Below are 21,562 nucleotides of genomic sequence, written 5' to 3' on the forward strand. Positions count from 1 at the left end.
TATTTCCTCGTTTATGGAGTGGTGCTATCTTTGTTGTTTTTAGTATATCAGGGATAACGCCAGTATCTAGGCTTTGTCTCCACACAATGTGGAGGACCTGCGATAGTGTTATTTTACAGTTCTTGATGACTATAGAGGTCCAAGAATCCGGGCCTGGTGCAGAGTGCATAGGCATACTGTCTATGGCTTCTTCAAACTCCAGTGGGGACAGGGTGACATCTGATATATGATGTTGGTATCATATCCATGAAAAATTCATTAGGATTATCACTCTTCAGTGTGTTTAGTGGCTCGCTGAAATCAGTCATACTGATTCCTCAGTAACTCGCTCATTTCTTTGTTGTCATCGGTGAAAGTTCCATCTCCCTTTCGCAGGGGCCCGATACTAGATGTGTTTTTTTATCTTGATTTCGCATAGGAGGAAAAAATATTTCGGATTTCTTTCTGTTTCACTGATGGCCTTTTCCTCTCATGTCGCTCTTGGAATTTGTACGATAACTTGTAGCTTGAGTTCAATTGTTCCTATTTCTCTACCTAACCACCTTCGCCGTTCTTGAGATAGGGTGCGACTCTCAAGTTGTTCCGCGATTCGTTTTCTTCGTCTATGGAGGGAACGACGTTCCCGTTCCAATCTGCATCTCTTCCTCTTTTTTTTCTTAGGGGTATGCGGTTTGAACATATTTCTAGTGCTACTGAGCTTATTTTTTCCAGGCACTGGTTCAGGTTTGCATTTTCTAGCTGTTCTTCCCAATTTATTTCTGTGAAGTCTTGGTTTATTTGCTCCCAGTTTATCTGTTTATTATTGAAGTTGAATTTGCTGAAATCTCCTCCCCTGGGACTCGGGACTGGTTGTGCAGGTCCCAGAAACATGGTGCCCCATGCTTGTCAGGACTTCAATTAAGTTGTGATCTGAGTAACAGGTATTTGTAATCATTATGTTCCTGATCAATTCATCATTATTAGTGAAAATGAGGTCCAGCGTGTTCTCCTTCCTAGTTGGTTCTACTATTTGCTGGTTTAAGGCAAACCTGTCACACATCCGTAGCAGGTCATTTGCATGTGACTGTTCATTTAGGCTACTTCCTGGTATTCCCGCTGATATAACTGTATTAGCCAGGGTCTTCCATTTCAGGTGCCGTAGGTTCAAGTCCCCAAGCAGGATGATCTTCGTGGCTCAATTTGTGAGGTTTTCCAAGCAGTTCTTTTTTCATTAGTTGGTCTTTAACCTGCTGATGATTAGCCTTCGGTGACTTGTATACAAGGACAATATGTACATTTAGGATCTCTCTTTTTTTATTATCAGCACTTCCATCATATGGTTTGTGGTGTTTAGCAGCTCAGTACAGATGAGTGTGTGTGGTGTAGAGGCTGACCCCACCCTGTAGCCTGTGTCCCCCCTTGATGTAGAGGCTGACCCCACCCTGTAGCCTGTGTTTCCTGTGTGTGTGTGTGGTGTAGAGGCTGACCCCAGCCTGTAGCCTGTGTTTCCTGTGTGTGTGTGTGTGTGTGTGTGTGTGTGTGTGTGTGTGTGTGTGTGTGTGTGTGTGTGTGTGTGTGTGTGTGGTGTAGAGGCTGACCCCAGCCTGTAGCTGTGTTTCCTGTCCCATCTGAAACGATTGTACTCTGTGATCCACATTTCACCTTCATGGATGGTAGTCGTTTGTGTGGGTATCCTTTAGGGCTACAGGCACAGGGTAGGGCAGAGTGCCAGGCAGGGGGCGGCCTGCCCCCGTCCCAGGGTAGGTTAGAGTGCCAGGCAGGGGGCGGCCTGCCCCCGTCCCAGGGTAGGTTAGAGTGCCAGGCAGGGGGCGGCCTGCCCCCGTCCCAGGGTAGGTTAGAGTGCCAGGCAGGGGGCGGCCTGCCCCCGTCCCAGGGTAGGTTAGAGTGCCAGGCAGGGGGCGGCCTGCCCCCGTCCCAGGGTAGGTTAGAGTGCCAGGCAGGGGGCGGCCTGCCCCCGTCCCAGGGTAGGTTAGAGTGCCAGGCAGGGGGCGGCCTGCCCCCGTCCCAGGGTAGGTTAGAGTGCCAGGCAGGGGGCGGCCTGCCCCCGTCCCAGGGTAGGTTAGAGTGCCAGGCAGGGGGCGGCCTGCCCCCGTCCCAGGGTAGGTTAGAGTGCCAGGCAGGGGGCGGCCTGCCCCCGTCCCAGGGTAGGTTAGAGTGCCAGGCAGGGGGCGGCCTGCCCCCGTCCCAGGGTAGGGCAGAGTGCCAGGCAGGGGGCGGCCTGCCCCCGTCCCAGGGTAGGTTAGAGTGCCAGGCAGGGGGCGGCCTGCCCCCGTCCCAGGGTAGGGCAGAGTGAGGCATGTTGCTGCTGCTGCTGTCAGTTTAGCTGCTGCTGTGTGAGCGGTCGGTCGTGCGGCTGGTGCCGGTGTGTGGGGGTGCCGGTGTGTGCGGGGGTGTGGGTTTGGGCGTTGCTGTGTGGGTGTGTGTTGGCAGGTGTGGGGGCAACATGAGGCAGTTGACCAAACATACCCACTCTACATGTTGTGTGACATCTCTTACCACGTGACTCCCTCCCCCCCTCCCCCTCCCCCTCTATTGTGGCTTCATTCCCCTTCTTCAGGTTCGTGGCGGTGCCACCAGGCTGGGTGGTGACAAGGGTGCCACCACCAGCCTGGGTGGTGACAAGGGTGCCACCACCAGCCTGGGTGGTGACAAGGGTGCCACCACCAGCCTGGGTGGTGACAAGGGTGCCACCACCAGCCTGGGTGGTGACAAGGGTGCCACCACCAGCCTGGGTGGTGACAAGGGTGCCACCACCAGCCTGGGTGGTGACAAGGGTGCCACCACCAGCCTGGGTGGTGACAAGGGTGCCACCACCAGCCTGGGTGGTGACAAGGGTGCCACCACCAGCCTGGGTGGTGACAAGGGTGCCACCACCAGCCTGGGTGGTGACAAGGGTGCCACCAGCCTGGGTGGTGACAAGGGTGCCACCACCAGCCTGGGTGGTGACAAGGGTGCCACCACCAGCCTGGGTGGTGACAAGGGTGCCACCACCAGTGTGGGCTCTCATGGTGCCACCACCAGTGTGGTGGGCTCTCATGGTGCCACCACCAGTGTGGGCTCACATGGTGCCACCACCAGTGTGGGCTCACATGGTGCCACCACCAGTGTGGGCTCACATTGTGCCACCACCAGTGTGGGCTCTCATGGTGCCACCACCAGTGTGGGCTCTCATGGTGCCACCACCAGTGTGGGCTCTCATGGTGCCACCACCAGTGTGGGCTCACATGGTGCCACCACTGGTGTGGGCTCTCATGGTGCCACCACCAGTGTGGGCTCTCATGGTGCCACCACCAGTGTGGGCTCTCATGGTGCCACCACCAGTGTGGGCTCTCATGGTGCCACCAGTGTGGGCTCTCATGGTGCCACCACCAGTGTGGGCTCACATGGTGCCACCAGCAGTGTGGGCTCTCATGGTGCCACCACCAGTGTGGGCTCTCATGGTGCCACCACCAGTGTGGGCTCACATGGTGCCACCAGCAGTGTGGGCTCACATGGTGCCACCACCAGTGTGGGCTCTCATGGTGCCACCACCAGTGCGGGCTCACATGGTGCCACCAGCAGTGTGGGCTCTCATGGTGCCACCACTGGTGTGGGCTCACATGGTGCCACCACTGGTGTGGGCTCACATGGTGCCACCACCAGTGTGGGCTCTCATGGTGCCACCAGCAGTGTGGGCTCACATGGTGCCACCACCAGTGTGGGCTCTCATGGTGCCACCACCAGTGTGGGCTCACATGGTGCCACCACTGGTGTCATGTCGACTCAATTTTTTTTCTCGCTGGGACCCGGTGAGGATTTCCTCTGAGCATGTGATACCTTGTATCCGGTGTCTCGTTCCCAGCACCCGCACTCACTACTGTGCACGTGCTAGGATTGAACTCTTGTAGCCACTTGAGGGACCATGCTCTCGTGTTGTCACGGTCGTCCTGTAGTTGTCACAGTGTTCAGTGGTATGGATCCTTGAGGTGAGGTAAAGGTGGGGGCCAAGATGAACCTGGTGACTGACCTGACCTCCAGTTTCATTACACACACAAATCACAATTGCGTGATACATCAGATGAACAAGATTCATCAAATAAGATTCAGCTTCAACTCCTTTTGACCATGTCGTAAGTCAGTCGATTAAGGCAGCGTCTGGGATGCTCTCGGACGCAGGTTCGAATCCTCATCACGGCCCTTGTGAATTTGTTCAGACCTCCAGGTTGGTGAGTGTGGTCACCCAGCCCGCTACGTCACTGCTTGCTTGATGGGGTTCTGGGAGTTCTTCTACTCCCCAAGCCCGGCCCGAGGCCAGGCTTGACTTGTGAGAGTTTGGTCCACCAGGCTGTTGCTTGGAGCGGCCCGCAGGCCCACATACCCACCACAGCCCGGTTGGTCCAGCACTCCTTGGAGGAAAAAAAAAAAAAAGAGTCCAATTTCCTCTTGAAAATGTCCACAGTTGTTCCGGCAATATTTCTTATACTCGCTGGGAGGACGTTGAACAACCGCGGACCTCTGATGTTTATACAGTGTTCTCTGATTGTGCCTATGGCACCTCTGCTCTTCACTGGTTCCGTTCTGCATTTTCTTCCTTATCGTTCACTCCGGGATGTTCACTCCTAGTCTGAAATATGAATAACAGTGTAGTTGATCAGGTATCTTTAGGGGGAAGGGCTCTATCCCATGTGGTGCGGAGCTCACGTTGATTTGGGATAGGCTCTGCCCCGCTGCTGGAGCCATCTCAATCAACATCATATTTTCTCTGTGTGTGTGTGTGTGTGTGTGTGTGTGTGTGTGTGTGTGTGTGTGTGTGTGTGTGTGTGTGTGTGTGTGTGTGTGTGTGTGTGTACTCACCTATTTGTGCTTGCGGGGGTTGAGCTTTGGCTCTTTGGTTCCGCCTCTCAACTGTCAATCAACAGGTGTACAAAATCCTGAGTCTATTGGGCTCTTATCATATCTACATTTGAAACTGTGTATGGAGTCAGCCTCCACCACATCCGGTGTGTGTGTGTGTGTGTGTGTGTGTGTGTGTGTGTGTGTGTGTGTGTGTGTGTGTGTGTGTGTGTGTGTGTGTGTGTGTGTGTGTGTGTGTAATTACCTAAGTGTAGTTACAGGATGAGAGCTACGCTCGTGGTGTCCCGTCTTCCCAGCACTCTTTGTCATATAACTCTTTGAAACTACTGACGGTGTTGGCCGTCCTTAGTGAGGGGGGCGGGAGGAGGTTGTTGTTTAAGATTCAGCTACTGGGAACAAAAAGTTCCAAGTAGCACGGGCTATGGTGAGCCCGTAGTGGACTTACCTGGCACAGGAGCGGGGCTGTAACTTAATTTAAGGTGGGAGGAGGGTTGAGCGGGGCTAATATAGACCAGGCCAGACAGTGAGGAGACACGAGGAGAGTGTGAGTGAGTAAGGTGAGGCGGGTGTGACTGTGGAGGGTATTATGTCATACCAATATACATGACCAGTGAGTGAGTGAGTGAGGCACGCTGCCCACCACTCCTTGTACCCATATTCCCCCCCCCCCACACACACACATGCACACATGCGTGTACGGTGCATAGACACCATCATACTCACTGATCTACAACATGACATACCCTCAACATGACACAGACACAACATGACATACCCTCAACATGACACAGACACAACATGACATACCCTCAACATGACACAGACACAACATGACATACCCTCAACATGACACAACATGACATACCCTCAACATGACACAGGCACAACATGACATACCCTCAACATGACACTGACACATAACATACCCTCAACATGACACAGGCACAACATGACATACCCTCAACATGACACAGGCACAACATGACATACCCTCAACATGACACTGACACAACATGACATACCCTCAACATGACACAGACACAACATGACATACCCTCAACATGACACAGACACAACATGACATACCCTCAACATGACACAGGCACAACATGACATACCCTCAACATGACACAGGCACAACATGACATACCCTCAACATGACACTGACACAACATGACATACCCTCAACATGACACAGGCACAACATGACATACCCAGAGCATGACACAGACACAACATACCTCAGTTGTCACTGATGAGGGCATGTTTTACAGCTGAGAGTAGTGTACAAGAGGAGCTAAGTGTAGTGCAAGTGTGTTAGTGCAAGTGTGAGGAGCACTACCAAGTGTAGTGGAGCATGTGGGTGTGTCATGTGGTGTAATATAACCACCACATAGTCCAACTACCACATCCTACATGGACCCTGCAACATGGATCTCATCGTTAAATGTAAGCACTTTCTTAATATATTTCCTCTTCAATTTGGCTCATTTTATCATAAGTTTATATATGCACATGGGTTAGTGTGTAAATACAAGTTTATATATGCATATGGGTTAGTGTGTAAATACAAGTTTATATATACACATGGGTTAGTGTGTAAATACAAGTTTATATATGCACATGGGTTAGTGTGTAAATACAAGTTTATATATGCACATGGGTTAGTGTGTAAATACATGTTTATATATACACATGGGTTAGTGTGTAAATACATGTTTATATATACACATGGGTTAGTGTGTAAATACAAGTTTATATATACACATGGGTTAGTGTGTAAATACAAGTTTATATATACACATGGGTTAGTGTGTAAATACATGTCTGCATATTTGCTATTTGCAAACGCAATATTTTCAAGAGTTTTATGCAAATGAGATTTTATGCAAGTATTTACATTTGTGTAGCCTAGATAATCGGTATTTAGACCCTTGTGAACGGATGAACCCCAGGGGTCATCTACTCGTTAACTATTCAACTGGGCAGGGAGCCTGTCGGCCGAGCGGACAGCACGCTGGATTGTGATCCTGTGGTCCCGGGTTCGATCCCGGGCGCCGGCGAGAAATAATGGGCAGAGTTTCTTTCACCCTATGCCCTGTTACCTAGCAGTAAAATAGGTACCTGGGAGTCAGTCAGCTGTCACGGGGTGCTTCCTGGGCATGGAGGCCTGGTCGAGGACCGGGCCGCGGGGACACTAAAGCCCCGAAATCATCTCAAGATAACCTCAAGATAACTATTAATATCATCTACTCATCAACTAATAAGGTGCCCTAATGGTGATAATGGTAATATAATGTTTACGGTGATTGTGTAGCGTGGTACCATTGACCTGCTGGATCTTGAGGTTATCTTTAGATGATTTCGGGGCTTTAGTGTCCCCGTGGCCCGGTCCTCGACCAGGCCTCCACCCCCAGGAAGCAGCCAGGGACAGCTGACTAACACCCAGGTACCTATTTTACTGCTAGGTAACAGGGGCATAGGACCTGTATGGATGTTGTCAGCCATTACCTACATAGGTCAAATGAACAAGTCCACAAGGGCCGTGACGAGGATTCGAACCTACGTAGAGTTCCATTATGTATGTAAATAACCGAGGTTACCTACATAGGTCTTCAGCACCAGGTTTTACATCTTAACAGTTGATTAACACCTTGTACATGAGAGCATACCTGGCTCATCTCTCTCTCTCTCTCTCTCTCTCTCTCTCTCTCTCTCTCTCTCTCTCTCTCTCTCTCTCTCTCTCTCTCTCTCTCTCTCTCTTTCTCTCTCTCTCTCTCTCTCCTCTCTCTCTCTCTCCTCTCTCTCTCTCTCTCCTCTCTCTCTCTCTCCTCTCTCTCTCTCTCCTCTCTCTCTCTCTCCTCTCTCTCTCTCTCCTCTCTCTCTCTCTCTCCTCTCTCTCTCTCTCTCCTCTCTCTCTCTCTCTCCTCTCTCTCTCTCTCTCTCCTCTCTCTCTCTCTCTCCTCTCTCTCTCTCTCTCCTCTCTCTCTCTCTCTCCTCTCTCTCTCTCTCTCCTCTCTCTCTCTCTCTCCTCTCTCTCTCTCTCTCCTCTCTCTCTCTCTCTCCTCTCTCTCTCTCTCTCCTCTCTCTCTCTCTCTCCTCTCTCTCTCTCTCTCCTCTCTCTCTCTCTCTCTCCTCTCTCTCTCTCTCTCTCCTCTCTCTCTCTCTCTCTCCTCTCTCTCTCTCTCTCTCCTCTCTCTCTCTCTCTCTCTCTCTCTCTCTCTCTCTCTCTCTCTCTCTCTCTCTCTCTCTCTCTCATATGAGGGTGTTGATAACGCCTCCAAATGATACCTGATCAACCAGACTGTAATGTATACAGGAGACTGCAGGCAGCAGAGTCTAGCAGTGTCGATCACCAGACTAACCAGCTGGGGGGGGGGGGGTCACACACCTGACTGTAGGGGCATGTCATCTTTGAAACACCTGCAGAATACTCCAGGCATACCTGGAGCATGTCTGGAGCATAACACCTCAAGGTAGCTTGACTTCATGCACTAACTACAACATCATTACAAGCCATCCGACTGTTAGGACAGTTGAGCTTACAACATAAGGTTATTTGTACGACATACAGTACTGTTAAGTTACAGTCAAAGGAAGAGGCGTTTATAACGTATCATACAGTGAGCTCCAACGTCAAGAACGACTAACTTGGGTAATGAACATTCTTGGCCAGCACGTCACAACACTAAACCACACAATTATGTTGAGTTACAGTGAAGGGTCGTGTACCCCCAAGGTACAGTCCTGGCACAACTATTGAGTACGGTGAAGGGTCATGTACCCCCCAAGGTACAGTCCTGGACCCACTACTGAGTACGGTGAAGGGTCGTGGACCCCAAGGTACAGTCCTGGCACAACTATTGAGTACGATGAAGGGTCGTGTACCCCCAAGGTACAGTCCTGGCACCACTACTGAGTACGATGAAGGGTCGTGTACCCCCAAGGTACAGTCCTGGCCCCACTACTCAGTACAGTAAAGGGTTGTGGACCCCAAGGTACAGTTCTGGCCCCACTACTCAGTACAGTAAAGGGTCGTGGACCCCAAGGTACAGTCCTGGCACCAGTACTCAGTACAGTAAAGGGTCGTGGCCCCCAAAGTACAGTCCTGGCCCCACTACTCAGTACAGTAAAGGGTCGCAGACCCCAAGGTACAGTCCTGGCCCCACTACTCAGTACAGTAAAGGATCGTGGACCCCAAGGTACAGTCCTGGCCCCACTACTGAGTACGGTGAAGGGTCGTGGACCCCAAGGTACAGTCCTGGCCCCACTACTGAGTACGGTGAAGGGTCGTGGACCCCAAGGTACAGTCCTGGCCCCACTACTGAGTACGGTGAAGGGTCGTGGACCCCAAGGTACAGTCCTGGCCCCACTACTGAGTACGGTGAAGGGTCGTGGACCCCAAGGTACAGTCCTGGCACCGTTACATTGTAGATGACATTAAAATGAGCATGAATATTTTCCTCAGAAGAAGACACTGAACACTACAGAGAGAGATATCAGTATATCTTACAATGGACAAAGGAAACATGATATTCATCAGTGATATACAGTACTCCAGATGCTATACTGTACTGTACTTAGATATGGAAATAATTAGGAACGTAAACTGGTTGGACGATACAAGATATCGACGGATCTCGTAGAACAGAAATGACACATTTCAAAAGGTCTAGAAATAATGCTGTATTGTTTATTGAGTAAACACACACAACAAAGAATGAGTCTGGAAAATGATAGCACGGGTTATGATAACCTTCAAGTCCGCCAGACTGCTCCTTGTTTTCAGGTGGTTACTGGAGTTGTCCCGCCTTGAGTACTGCTCCATACTTCATTTCCCTTTTAACGCTGGAGAGATTTCTGGAATAGTAGGAATACTGTACAAGGAACATATACGGCACACATAGACACAGTCAAAACATACATAGAAACATGTATGTAATATGTAAAGATAGAACCCGAACGCAGGTTCGAATCCTCGTCATGGCCGGTGTGGATTTGTTCATACATGTCAACGATATGGAAGAAAATGCAGAATAGAACCAGTGAAGAACAGGGGTGCCATAGGCACAATCAGAGGACACTGTATAAACATCAGAGGTCTGCGGTTGTTCCCTCCCAGCGAGCATAAGAAATATTGCTGGAACAACCGTGGACATCTTCAAGAGGAAACTAGATAGTTTCCTCCAAGGAGTGCCAGACCAACCAGGCTGTGGTGGGTATGTGGGCCTGCGGGCCGCTGCAAGCAACAGCCTGGTGGACCAAACTCTCACAAGTCAAGCCTGGCCTCAGGCTGGGCATGGGGAGAACAACAACTCCCAGAACCCCATCAAGCAGGTATCAAGCAGGTATCAAGCAGGTATCAAGCAGGTATCAAGCAGGTATCAAGCAGGTATATAAACTGTTGGGACTATCTCAAACCTCTCAAAATGTACACTCTGGAAAGGAGACAAGAAGGATATCACATAACTTGTACCCCTGGAAGATCCTGGAAGACCTGGTCCCAGATATGTACAATATTTGGGACCTACTGGAGTGAAAGATATGGTAGGAAGTACAGAATAGATCCAGTGAAAAGTAGAGGTGCCATAGGCACAATCAGAGAACTTCCCTCAAGATATAAGACCTCCCTCAAAATATGGGACCGCCCTCAAAATACGAGAAATATTAAAAGAACACAAGTAGAGGTGTTCAAGAGGAGATTGGAGAGATTTCAGAAGAATGCTGTGGATGAGCTGTGTTGCTGTGAATGTGTAGGTCTGTGGGTCCCTGCAATCAACAGCCTAACGCAGTTAGTTATCACCAAACAAGCTTGGCCCAGGCCAAACTTGGATAGTAGAACAACTCCTGAAACTGCCTATAGGTAAACTAAATGTAAAGAAGCGGGTTCTGATTGCCATGATAATGTCTGTGTATGTGTGTGATAGTAACAGTCTTGTGTGGTGGGGATGACAAGTGGGTGCCGGGTGTGGGATTGGCACAGTTGGCTACCGGGTGTGTCGATGTGTGATAGTAACAGTCTTGTGTGGTGGGGATGACAAGTGGGTGCCGGGTGTGGGATTGGTGACAGTTGGCTACCGGGTGTGTCGATGCACACACAAGAACTTTTAGGGACGTCCTCAATGTTGCTAATATGTTCTGTGTTTTGTTACCTGGCCAGCACCACACTTCCTCTTGACTTGACCACTCATACCAGCTAGAATCAACAGATTTTTTGTATTATGATGCATTAAAATTACCCATTTTCAGCTTTTTTGGCAATTAATCCAGGAAAGTAAGGAAAAACTAACTTGAATATCTGCACCTTACTATATTAAACAAAAATGAAAAATTAGTGGTCACTTTCCCCCAATTGGATATTAAGAGATTAGTTACATACGAGGGTCAAACATGTCAGGTGTACTGCTGGGAGGCCTAGCCTCAAAATTATGCATAATCTATGGCCAATATTTTTTAACCAGCATTCTAAAAATTCTGCAGATTTCGGAAACTTTGTGAGCCTCTGCCTGTCGAGATTGGTTCTTTATGACTACCAATGTTTGTTGTGTGTAAGGCTGTCATAGCCAGCAGCCTCATTTTGGTTCGGTGGTAATTTGCTGTTAGACTTCTCATGTTCTCCTTCACTACGTACTGTAGTAAAGATGAACACACTACGTACTGTAGTAAAGATGAACACACTACGTACTGTAGTAAAGATGAACACACTACGTACTGTAGTAAAGATGAACACACTACGTACTGTAGTAAAGATGAACACACTACGTACTGTAGTAAAGATGAACACACTACGTACTGTAGTAAAGATGAACACACTACATACTGTAGTAAAGATGAACACACTACGTACTGTAGTAAAGATGAACACACTACGTACTGTAGTAAAGATGAACACACTACATACTGTAGTAAAGATGAACACACTACGTACTGTAGTAAAGATGAACACACTACGTACTGTAGTAAAGATGAACACACTACGTACTGTAGTAAAGATGAACACACTACGTACTGTAGTAAAGATGAACACACTACGTACTGTAGTAAAGATGAACACACTACGTACTGTAGTAAAGATGAACACACTACGTACTGTAGTAAAGATGAACACACTACGTACTGTAGTAAAGATGAACACACTACGTACTGTAGTAAAGATGAACACACTACGTACTGTAGTAAAGATGAACACACTACGTACTGTAGTAAAGATGAACATAGTTGCTCACATGTGGCCAGCCTTTCCTGGAGAGTGCCTGGTCTCTGAACACAAGATACAGTCACTGAAGTCAGTGATTATAGATACTCTTGATTATTACATTATAGCCATTATAGATAAATATTGTAGATAATAAATCAAGTGTAAATGGTTATAGATTATAGGTAATAATGATACATGATGAATTTAAATAATTATAGACTGCAGATAATGATCTATGAATGTTTCTAGAGATTATCACCTCCATGGTCCGATCCCTGACACAGGCTTGTCCGTTGACACAACTGGTTATGATACATTTGATTTCATGTGTGTGCGCGTCTGGAGGAGGCCACAGGTGTGTCAGTAGTGTGTGTGTGGGTGCGTCTGGGGGAGGCCACAGGTGTGTCAGTAGTGTGTGGGTGGGTGCGTTTGAGGGAGGCCACAGGTGTGTCAGTAGTGTGTGGGTGGGTGCGTTTGAGGGAGGCCACAGGTGTGTCAGTAGTGTGTGTGTGGGTGCGTCTGGGGGAGGCCACAGGTGTGTCAGTAGTGTGTGTGTGGGTGCGTCTGGGGGAGGCCACAGGTGTGTCAGTAGTGTGTGGGTGGGTGCGTTTGAGGGAGGCCACAGGTGTGTCAGTAGTGTGTGTGTGGGTGCATCTGGGGGAGGCCACAGGTGTGTCAGTAGTGTGTGTGTGGGTGCGTCTGGAGGAGGCCACAGGTGTGTCAGTAGTGTGTGTGTGGGTGCGTCTGGGGGAGGCCACAGGTGTGTCAGTAGTGTGTGTGTGGGTGCGTCTGGAGGAGGCCACAGGTGTGTCAGTAGTGTGTGTGTGGGTGCGTCTTGGGGAGGCCACAGGTGTGTCAGTAGTGTGTGTGTGGGTGCATCTGGGGGAGGCCACAGGTGTGTCAGTAGTGTGTGTGTGGGTGCGTCTGGAGGAGGCCACAGGTGTGTCAGTAGTGTGTGTGTGGGTGCGTCTGGGGGAGGCCACAGGTGTGTCAGTAGTGTGTGTGTGGGTGCGTCTGGAGGAGGCCACAGGTGTGTCAGTAGTGTGTGTGTGGGTGCGTCTGGGGGAGGCCACAGGTGTGTCAGTAGTGTGTGTGTGGGTGCGTCTGGAGGAGGCCACAGGTGTGTCAGTAGTGTGTGTGTGGGTGCGTCTGGGGGAGGCCACAGGTGTGTCAGTAGTGTGTGTGTGGGTGCGTCTGGGGGAGGCCACAGGTGTGTCAGTAGTGTGTGTGTGGGTGCGTCTGGGGGAGGCCACAGGTGTGTCAGTAGTGTGTATGGGTGCGTCTGGGGAAGGCCACAGATGTGTCAGTAGTGCGTGTGTGGGTGCGTCTGGAGGAGGCCACAGATGTGACAGTACTCACCTAATTGTGCTTGTGAGGGTTGAGCTCTGGCTCTTTGGTCCCGCCTCTCAACTGTCAATCGACTAATGTACAAGTTCCTGAGCCTACTGGACTCTACACATATCTACATACATATCTACACTTGAAGCTGTGTATGGGGTCAGTCTCCACCACATCACTGCCTAACGCATTCCATTTGTTCACTACTCTGACACTGAAAAAGTTCTTTCTAACGTCTCTATGGCTCATTTGGGCACTCAATTTCCACCTGTGTTCCCTAGTGCATGTGCCCCTTGTGCTAAATAGCCTGTCTTTACCTACCCTATGAATTCCTCTGAGAATCTTGTATGTGGTGATCATGTCCCCTCTAACTCTTCTGTCTCTCAGTATGTGTATGCGTGCGTCTAGGGAGACCACAGATGTGAATTCAATCCTAATGAAATTGCTTTGAACTTTTCTCATTGATTCATCATGCTTTTGTGAGTTTGATTAGCACTAATAATGTTATGTAGACTGATACCAGGATCTGATTTTTGCTGTGAATTTGTATTTTATAATACTTTTGCATTGCAGGTGTTTGTCACACGTGTGGAGACAAAGTGACTGGTGCGGGGCAGGCGTGTCAGGCTATGGGGAATCTTTATCACACCAATTGCTTCATCTGTTGCTCCTGCGGACGTGCTCTGCGGGGAAAGGCATTCTACAATGTCCACGGTAAAGTGTACTGCGAGGAAGACTACCTTTACTCTGGTTTCCAGCAGACTGCGGAGAAATGTGCAATCTGCGGCCACCTTATTATGGAAATGGTGAGTCCTTAGTGAATTACTCGACCCATCCTCCTGTTCAGGTAGTACCTATTGTGTCGGTCGTCAATAGTCACTAATTCATCCATACTTAGCTTTTAGATAGTAGTATACTGACTAGCAAGGAATTCTTTTAAAATAAATGAAGCTAAAAAACAAACTTAAATATTCCTTGGCCTTGTATGTACAATATTAGGCCTCGGATATCATATATTAGGCCTAGGAAGGTTAGGTTTGTTTAGTTTCTCAAAGCAACACAAGTAAAAAGTTATTTTTTGGTTTGTCCAACTCAATAGTTCATATTTCTACTCTATAATTTTGTTGTACATCAGGTGTATACATACTATGGTCCTCATCGTTACTATTAGCACTACCTAAACAGGAGGATGGGCTAGAATTAAAATAGATAATTGTTGTAATGCATTTATAAGTACAGTTCAGTACAGTGGTCCTCAAGATTAGGACTCAAATGATATGGTTCATCTTATATAGTTTCCCTTAGTGTGGGAGAGGAAACCTGGTAGGCTTTGTGTACCTTGAGTCCCTGTATGCTTGGGTCTTTTGTTCCAGGGGGGAGAATTTTTGTTAACCGCCTCGTTGTATGAGTATGATTGCTTGGTTCCTTTCCCTCGAGTTCGATTCTGCATCCATTTTGGTGCCTCGGAGTCATTATTTTTCCAGAGGTTTCTGTCTTCACATAATGGGCCTTCATTGGTTCATGCAGATTTGTTTTGGTACCTCCTATGGAACTCAGACCAGTTTTCTTTGATGGACCTGGCTTTTTGTGAGTGGGTCTGTTTCAGCTTTTTGGCTGCTGTGTGAGATTTCAGATTCATCTTGAGTAGCTGACAGTCCTCTTTGTTTTTCCTAGGGGATTATTTTTGTCCCACACACTTGATTAGTGGGAGGTGAATTCCATTTTTCAGGTGTTCTTGAGTAATTCTTCTTTTTGTTCCACTCAAGAACTGACTGTTTCTTCTGGCACTCCTCAAGGACATGGACATGTGGCAGCTCTATGTACAACTGCCTGTGCCGTCCAGGGCCCTTATTGCAGAGGATCACAGGGGCTCATTCCCACTTTGGGCCAATTTTGTGTCTTTGGGTCCTCATGGAGGGGGAACTCTCTAAGCAACTGTGTGTGGATGTGGACTCACTCAGTGTGTGGAGTGAGTCTGGAGTGGGGTCTGCTCAGTGTGTGGAGGCCTCAAGGCTTGCATTTCTAACCCTGGCGGCCTTGTTCAAGATGCTTGCCTCTTCCCTTTGGAAGATGGTATTGGCATTTTACTTGGCAGACCTTGCGTGTTGACAGGCTGTGTAGGCCTGTTCATTAGATTCAGCTTGGTTCTCTACCCTTTCGTCCACCTCTCTTTCCTGAGTATGTCATTGTCCCAGATTTTGTTGAAAAGTGATGAAACAACAAAACATTTAAGTGTTGAAAAGTCATTGAGCCCTTGATGTTGATACTGTCAAATTGGGCCCTTGATGTTGAGACTATATCTATTGCACCTCTGTTTTCAATCAGGTTATTTTGCACTTCCTAAGATGCCTCCTGGACTCATGGTGTTATTTCTCTTGGCAGATTTGAAACCAGGCCTTCTAATATTTTCCAAGTATGAATTATTAAGTGTATCTGCCAGGACTGTAGGAAACTCGGACTTTAAAATCTTAAGTGGTCCCGATAATTTAGATGTTTTATCGAGTGGATTCTAGCAGTAAAATATCTTTACATGTTATCCAAGTCAGCAATTTCTCCGTGACGTCATCCTTGCCCATCGCTCAATGTGTTCACGTATGCCTCAGCTCTGGGTTCAGGTTTTGTAACCAGCGCTCACCAGGCTGCCCAGCATCAGTGAGTAGATCCTTTCCTTTGAGTGAACAGTATAGTGCTCAAGTTTGGGGCCATGTGGCATACATGCCCTGCTTTGATTTGGCTTCCTCTGGGCTATGTGCTGCTGTCCCACTCATGCTGCTGCTTGGTGGTTCTTTGCTTGTACTGAGAGGTGGTGACTACGGTCCATTGCCTGGTGGAGTTGGTCACTTTGATTTCTGGATTCTCAAGGTTTGATTCTCTGCGTGGTTCACTTGTGGGGCGTGTCCAATATTCTTGTGGGTGGGTTATCTTGTCTCCGTCTTATTTTCATAGAGTGGATCGTCAGTTATGTGTCGTTCCATTCCGTGCGAGATGGAAAGTCAGGCCGAGGTGGACCTCTTCGCATGAGTGTAGAACCGAGTCTTCCCTCCTACAGAGACTCCGTTGCTAGGCTCTTGCTGTATATGTCTTTCGACTGGACTGGTTGAGGTGTATTTACATTTTCTTTCAGGTTCAGTTGTTGCTTCAGATTCCATCCAGCCAGGATTCCAGCCTGGCTTCCATCCATCCACTGATATAAATATAAATGGTCACAATTTTCCTTATTTTTTGCCAATTGTTCCAAGGAACACTTCTGTTCTTTTGTAAATTTGCTCCAGAACGTTGTTAATTATTCTACTTCAAATTCATGCTTATATAGGCTAACCTGAAAGGGATCTGATGATCAGTGTCCCTGCATCCCGGTCTCTGACCAAGCGTTGTGGTTGGTGGTTAGGTCAACCAGACTGGTTAATGTCGCTGCCTGGTTGATCATACCATCATCGATGTCCCAACTTTAAGAGTTTTTAGGGAGGTGATCATTAAGCATAGGTGCTTGTCTCCAGGTTTTGGATGACAAGTGAGCTCCCAAGAGCCAATCGAACACACAAGCTCTTTCATTATATTATTAACCTCTTCACTGATTGACATTTTTCATCTTGGGATCAATCATAACTCGTAATACCTGCTTGATGGGGTTCTGGGAGTTCTATTCTCCAAGCCTGGCCCGAGGCCAGGCTTGACTTATGAGAGCTTGGTCCACCAGGCTGTTGCTTGGAGCAGCCCGCAGGCCTACATATCCACCACAGCCCGGTTGGTCCGGCACTCCAATAAGAAAACTATCTAGTTTCCTCTTGAAGATGTCCACTGTTGTTCGGGCAATATTTCTTATGCTCGCTGGGAGGACGTTCAACAACCGCGGACCTCTGATGTTTATACAGTGTTCTCTGATTGTGCCTATGGCACCTCTGCTCTTCACTGGTTCTATTCTGCATTTTCTTCCATATCGTTCACTCCAGTAAGTTATTTTATTGTGTAGATTTGGAACCTGGCCTTCCAGTATTTTTCACGTGTATATTATTTGGTATCTTTCTCGTCTCCTTTCTAGCGAGTACATTTGGAGAGCTTTGAGACAATCTCAATAATTTAGGTGCTTTATCGCGTCTATGTATGCCGCATATGTTATCTGAACGCCCTCTGTTTCAGCAATCTCTCCTGCTCTGAAGGGGAAAGTGAGTACTGAACAGTACTCAAGACAGGACAGCACAAGTGATTTGAATAGTACAGTACTGTACAACCATTGTGATGGATTCCCTGGATTTGAAAGTTCTCATAATCCATCTATCATTTTTCTGGCTGACACAATATTTACTTGATTATGCTGTCTAAACGTTAGGTCATCAGACATCATTATTCCTAAATCCTTAACGTGCTGCTTTTCTACTATGAGCAAATCTGATTACATTTTGTACCCTGTACAGTTTTACATTTAATGTCCTCATTTTTACCATACCTAAGTACCTGGAATTTATCACTGTTAAACATCATATTTTCTTCTGCCCAGTCAAAAACTTTATTAATATCTGCTTGTAATTTTTCATCCTCTTCAGCAGAGGTAATTTTCATGCTGATTTTTGGGTCATCTGCAAAGGATGACACGAAGCTGTGACTTGTATTTTTGTCTATATCTGATATGAGAATAAGGAAAAGCAGTGGTGGAAGGACTGTACCTTGAGGTACAGAGCTTTTAACTGCGCTTGGACTCGATTTTATATGGTTGACTGTTGCTCTTGGTGTTATGTTTGACAGGAAACTGAGTATCCAGCGTCCTACTTTACCATTTATTCCCATTGACCTCATTTTGTGTGCTATCACTCCATGGTCACATTTATCGAATGCCTTTGCGAAATCTGTGTATACCACATCTGCATTCTGTTTTTCTTCTAATTCCTCTGTGATTTTGTCGTAATGGTCAAGTAGCTGTGAGAGGCATGATCTTCCTGCTCTAAACCCATGTGGGCCAGGATTGTGGAGGTCATTGGTCTTCATGAAACTAGTGACCTGACTCCTGATCACACTCTCAAATACTTTTATTATGTGGGACGTTAGTGCAACTGGTCTATAATTCTTTGTCAATGCTTTGCTCCCTCCCTAGTGTAGAGGGAGGGAGCATCTGGTATCTCCCTTGTGTCCAAGCTCTTCCTCCACACAATGCTGAGTGCCTGTGCTACTGGCACTTTGCATTTCTTTATAAATATTGAATTCCATGAGTCTGGACCCGGGGCTGAGTGCATGGGCATGTTGTAAATTTCTCTTTCAAAATTTGTCACACTCGTGTTGATAATCAGTTGTATTTATAGGGGTTTAGATATCACGCATAAATTAGTTGTCCAGATCTTCCACTTTCATGCTGTTTATTGGAGTGCTAAACATATCCTCACCGCTTTTTTAGGATTTCACTAATTTATTCGTCATCTTCAGTGTATGAACCTTCACTCGTACAAATAGGTCCAATACTGGCAGTGGTTTTTGCTTTTGATTTAGCATATGTGAAGAAATATTTTGTTTTTCTATTTCTTGAATTGCTTTCTGTTCTAGTTGTCTGTCTTCAATCTGAAATGAATACTTCAGTCTCTGCTCGATTTCTTCAATCTCCCTGTTTAAATTATTCCTTCTTTGTATGGAAAGTCGTGTCTGCTTAAGCATTTCCGTTAATTTTTTCCTTTTTTTTTGTAGTGTCGTCTGTGTTCTCTTTCTACATTGGACCTCTTTCTGGCTTTCCTCAAAGGAACATGTTTCAGACAGACTTTATATGCTTCAGAAGTCAGTTTTCTATTCCTTGTGTTGGATTTGTATTATTGTATTACTTAGAACATTTTCCCATTGAATGTTTAAGTTCCCTGTTTATTTAATCCCAGTCTATTCTTTCATTATTAAAGTTGAATTTACTGAATAACTGCTCTCGCTTGATCATTGTTTTAGGTCTATTCTGAGTAGTGATGATAGTTTGCACTTCATCGAGCTTGTGATCTGAGTATGTGGTATCAGAGATCGTAATGTTCCTGATTATGTCTTCATTGTTTATGAAGACCAGATCTGGAATATTTTCGTTCCTAGTTGGCTCTGATATCTGCTGGTTGAGTGAAAATTTGTCACAGACTCTTAAGTAATTCTCTAATCTGTGGTTGGTTATGTCCAGGTAGATTTGCTGGTATAATATTATTGTTTGCTTTTCTCCATCTTAGACTAAGCAGGTTGAAGTCACCTAGGAAGATAATATCAGGTATTGGGTTTGCCAAATTATCAAAGTTATTCTCTTTTGTTCATCTGGTCTGTGAATTCCTCAGTTGTTGCATCTGGCAGTTTGTATATTAAAATAATAACGAAGTTTATTTTCTCTTTTTACTCCCAGTACCTCTACCACCTTATTCGTAGAGTCATTGTAATGTCACTTGTCCCCTTCGGCTTTATGATCGAGCTGCAGAGTTTCTACAGGAAAGAGATGGTTGTGTTGACTGTTTATCTGGACCTAGATTATGCTTTTGACGGAGTCTCACACAAGAGGTTGTTTAGGAGACTGGAACATATGGATGAGTGACAGACAGCTGTCATGGCTGAATAATGTTCTGCCAGAAAGATGAGGGGGGATAATCAGAGGCAATGTATCTGACTGGAGGAGTGTGACTAGCGGAGCACCGCAGGGTTCAGTAATGTTCATCGTCTATATAAATGATCTACCAAAAGAAATACAGAATTTTATGAATACATTTTATAAATTTGGGGCCTGATGGCTGAGTGGACAGCGCTTGGGATTCATAGTCCTAAGGGCCCAGGTTCGATCCCGAAGGCGGAAACAAATTGCCAGAGTTTTTCACCCTGATACCCTGTTTACCTAGCAGTAAATAGGTACCTGGGAGTTTGACAGCGGCTACAGGGCTGCTTCCTGGGGGGGGGGGAGGGAGTAATCAATTGATTGATTGACAGTTGAGAGGCAGGCCCAAAGAGTCAGAGCTCAGCTTCCGCAAGCACAACTAGGTGAGTACATTTGTTGATGATGCTAAGCTATTAGGAAAGATAAAGGACTTTGACAATTATCCTGCTTTTAAAGATGACCTGAACAAAATAAGTATATGGAGCAACACAGGCAAATGGAATTCAATGTGAATAAATGCCACATTATGGAATGTGAAATAGGTGAAAATAGACCACACACACCCTACAAATTATGTGGAAAGGCATTAAAGAACTCTGAAAAAGAGAGAGAGATCTAAGTGTGTTTCAGGAAAGTAGACTATCACCAGATGAACAAGTAAATTACATTGTACGAGGAGCATATGCTATGCTTTCCAACTTCACAATTGCTTTTAAATACTGTACATGGGTTGTCAAATATATACAAAAATTCAAGACTTTTGTGAAACCAAAATTGGAGTATGCAGCAGTTGTATGGTGCCTGAATCTCAAGAAACACACACGTAAACTGGAAAAGATGCAAAGGCATGCTACTAAATGGCTTCCAGAACTGAAAAGACAAGAGCTACGAATTGAGGCTAGAGGCATTAAATATGCCAAAGCTAGAAGATAGAAGAAAAAGAGGCGATATGATCGTCACATACAAAATTGTAACAAGAATTGCCAAAATAGACAAAATAGAAGCTGCAACTTGAAGAACAAGAGGTCATAGGAAAGCTGCAACTTCACGAACAAGAGGTCATAGGAAAGCTGCAACTTGAAGAACAAGAGGTCATAGGAAAGCTGCAACTTGAAGAACAAGAGGTCATAGGAAAGCTGCAACTTGAAGAACAAGAGGTCATAGGAAAGCTGCAACTTGAAGAACAAGAGGTCATAGGAAAGCTGCAACTTGAAGAACAAGGTCATAGGAAAGCTGCAACTTGAAGAACAAGAGGTCATAGGAAAGCTGCAACTTGAAGAACAAGAGGTCATAGGAAAGCTGCAACTTCAAGAACAAGAGGTCATAGGAAAGCTTCAACTTCAAGAACAAGAGGTCATAGGAAAGCTGCAACTTGAAGAACAAGAGGTCATAGGAAAGCTGCAACTTGAAGAACAAGAGGTCATAGGAAATAAAAGTGTCAAAAAAAATATTAGAAAGTTTTCTTTTACAGAGTTGTAGATACAGTAGTTTGAACAAGTTAAGCGATTAGGCAGTGGAGGCCAATAGCGTCGTTAGTTTGAAAGTGTGATATGACCGAGTGCTGGGAAGATGGGATACTATGAGCGTAGCTTTCATCGTGTAACTGCACA

General features: G+C 46.6%; 1 protein-coding gene across 4 annotated transcripts in view; it reads left to right on the forward strand.

The window, feature by feature from the left end:
* Positions 1 to 21,562, forward strand: part of LOC123770354 (LIM domain-containing protein jub) — a 232,854-nt gene that overhangs the window by 154,111 nt on the left and 57,181 nt on the right. For all 4 annotated transcript variants that reach the window (XR_011228469.1, XM_045762192.2, XM_069324475.1 and 1 more), the window contains exon 3: positions 13,943 to 14,175. Coding sequence is in view for 3 of the 4 variants with exons in the window: in XM_045762192.2 (XP_045618148.2) it covers positions 13,943 to 14,175 (233 nt within the window). In the remaining variant the exon portion in view is untranslated. The remainder of the gene's footprint in view (positions 1 to 13,942; positions 14,176 to 21,562) is intronic.

Source organism: Procambarus clarkii, chromosome 14, assembly GCF_040958095.1.
Source record: "Procambarus clarkii isolate CNS0578487 chromosome 14, FALCON_Pclarkii_2.0, whole genome shotgun sequence".
NCBI classification, from domain to species: domain Eukaryota; kingdom Metazoa; phylum Arthropoda; class Malacostraca; order Decapoda; family Cambaridae; genus Procambarus; species Procambarus clarkii.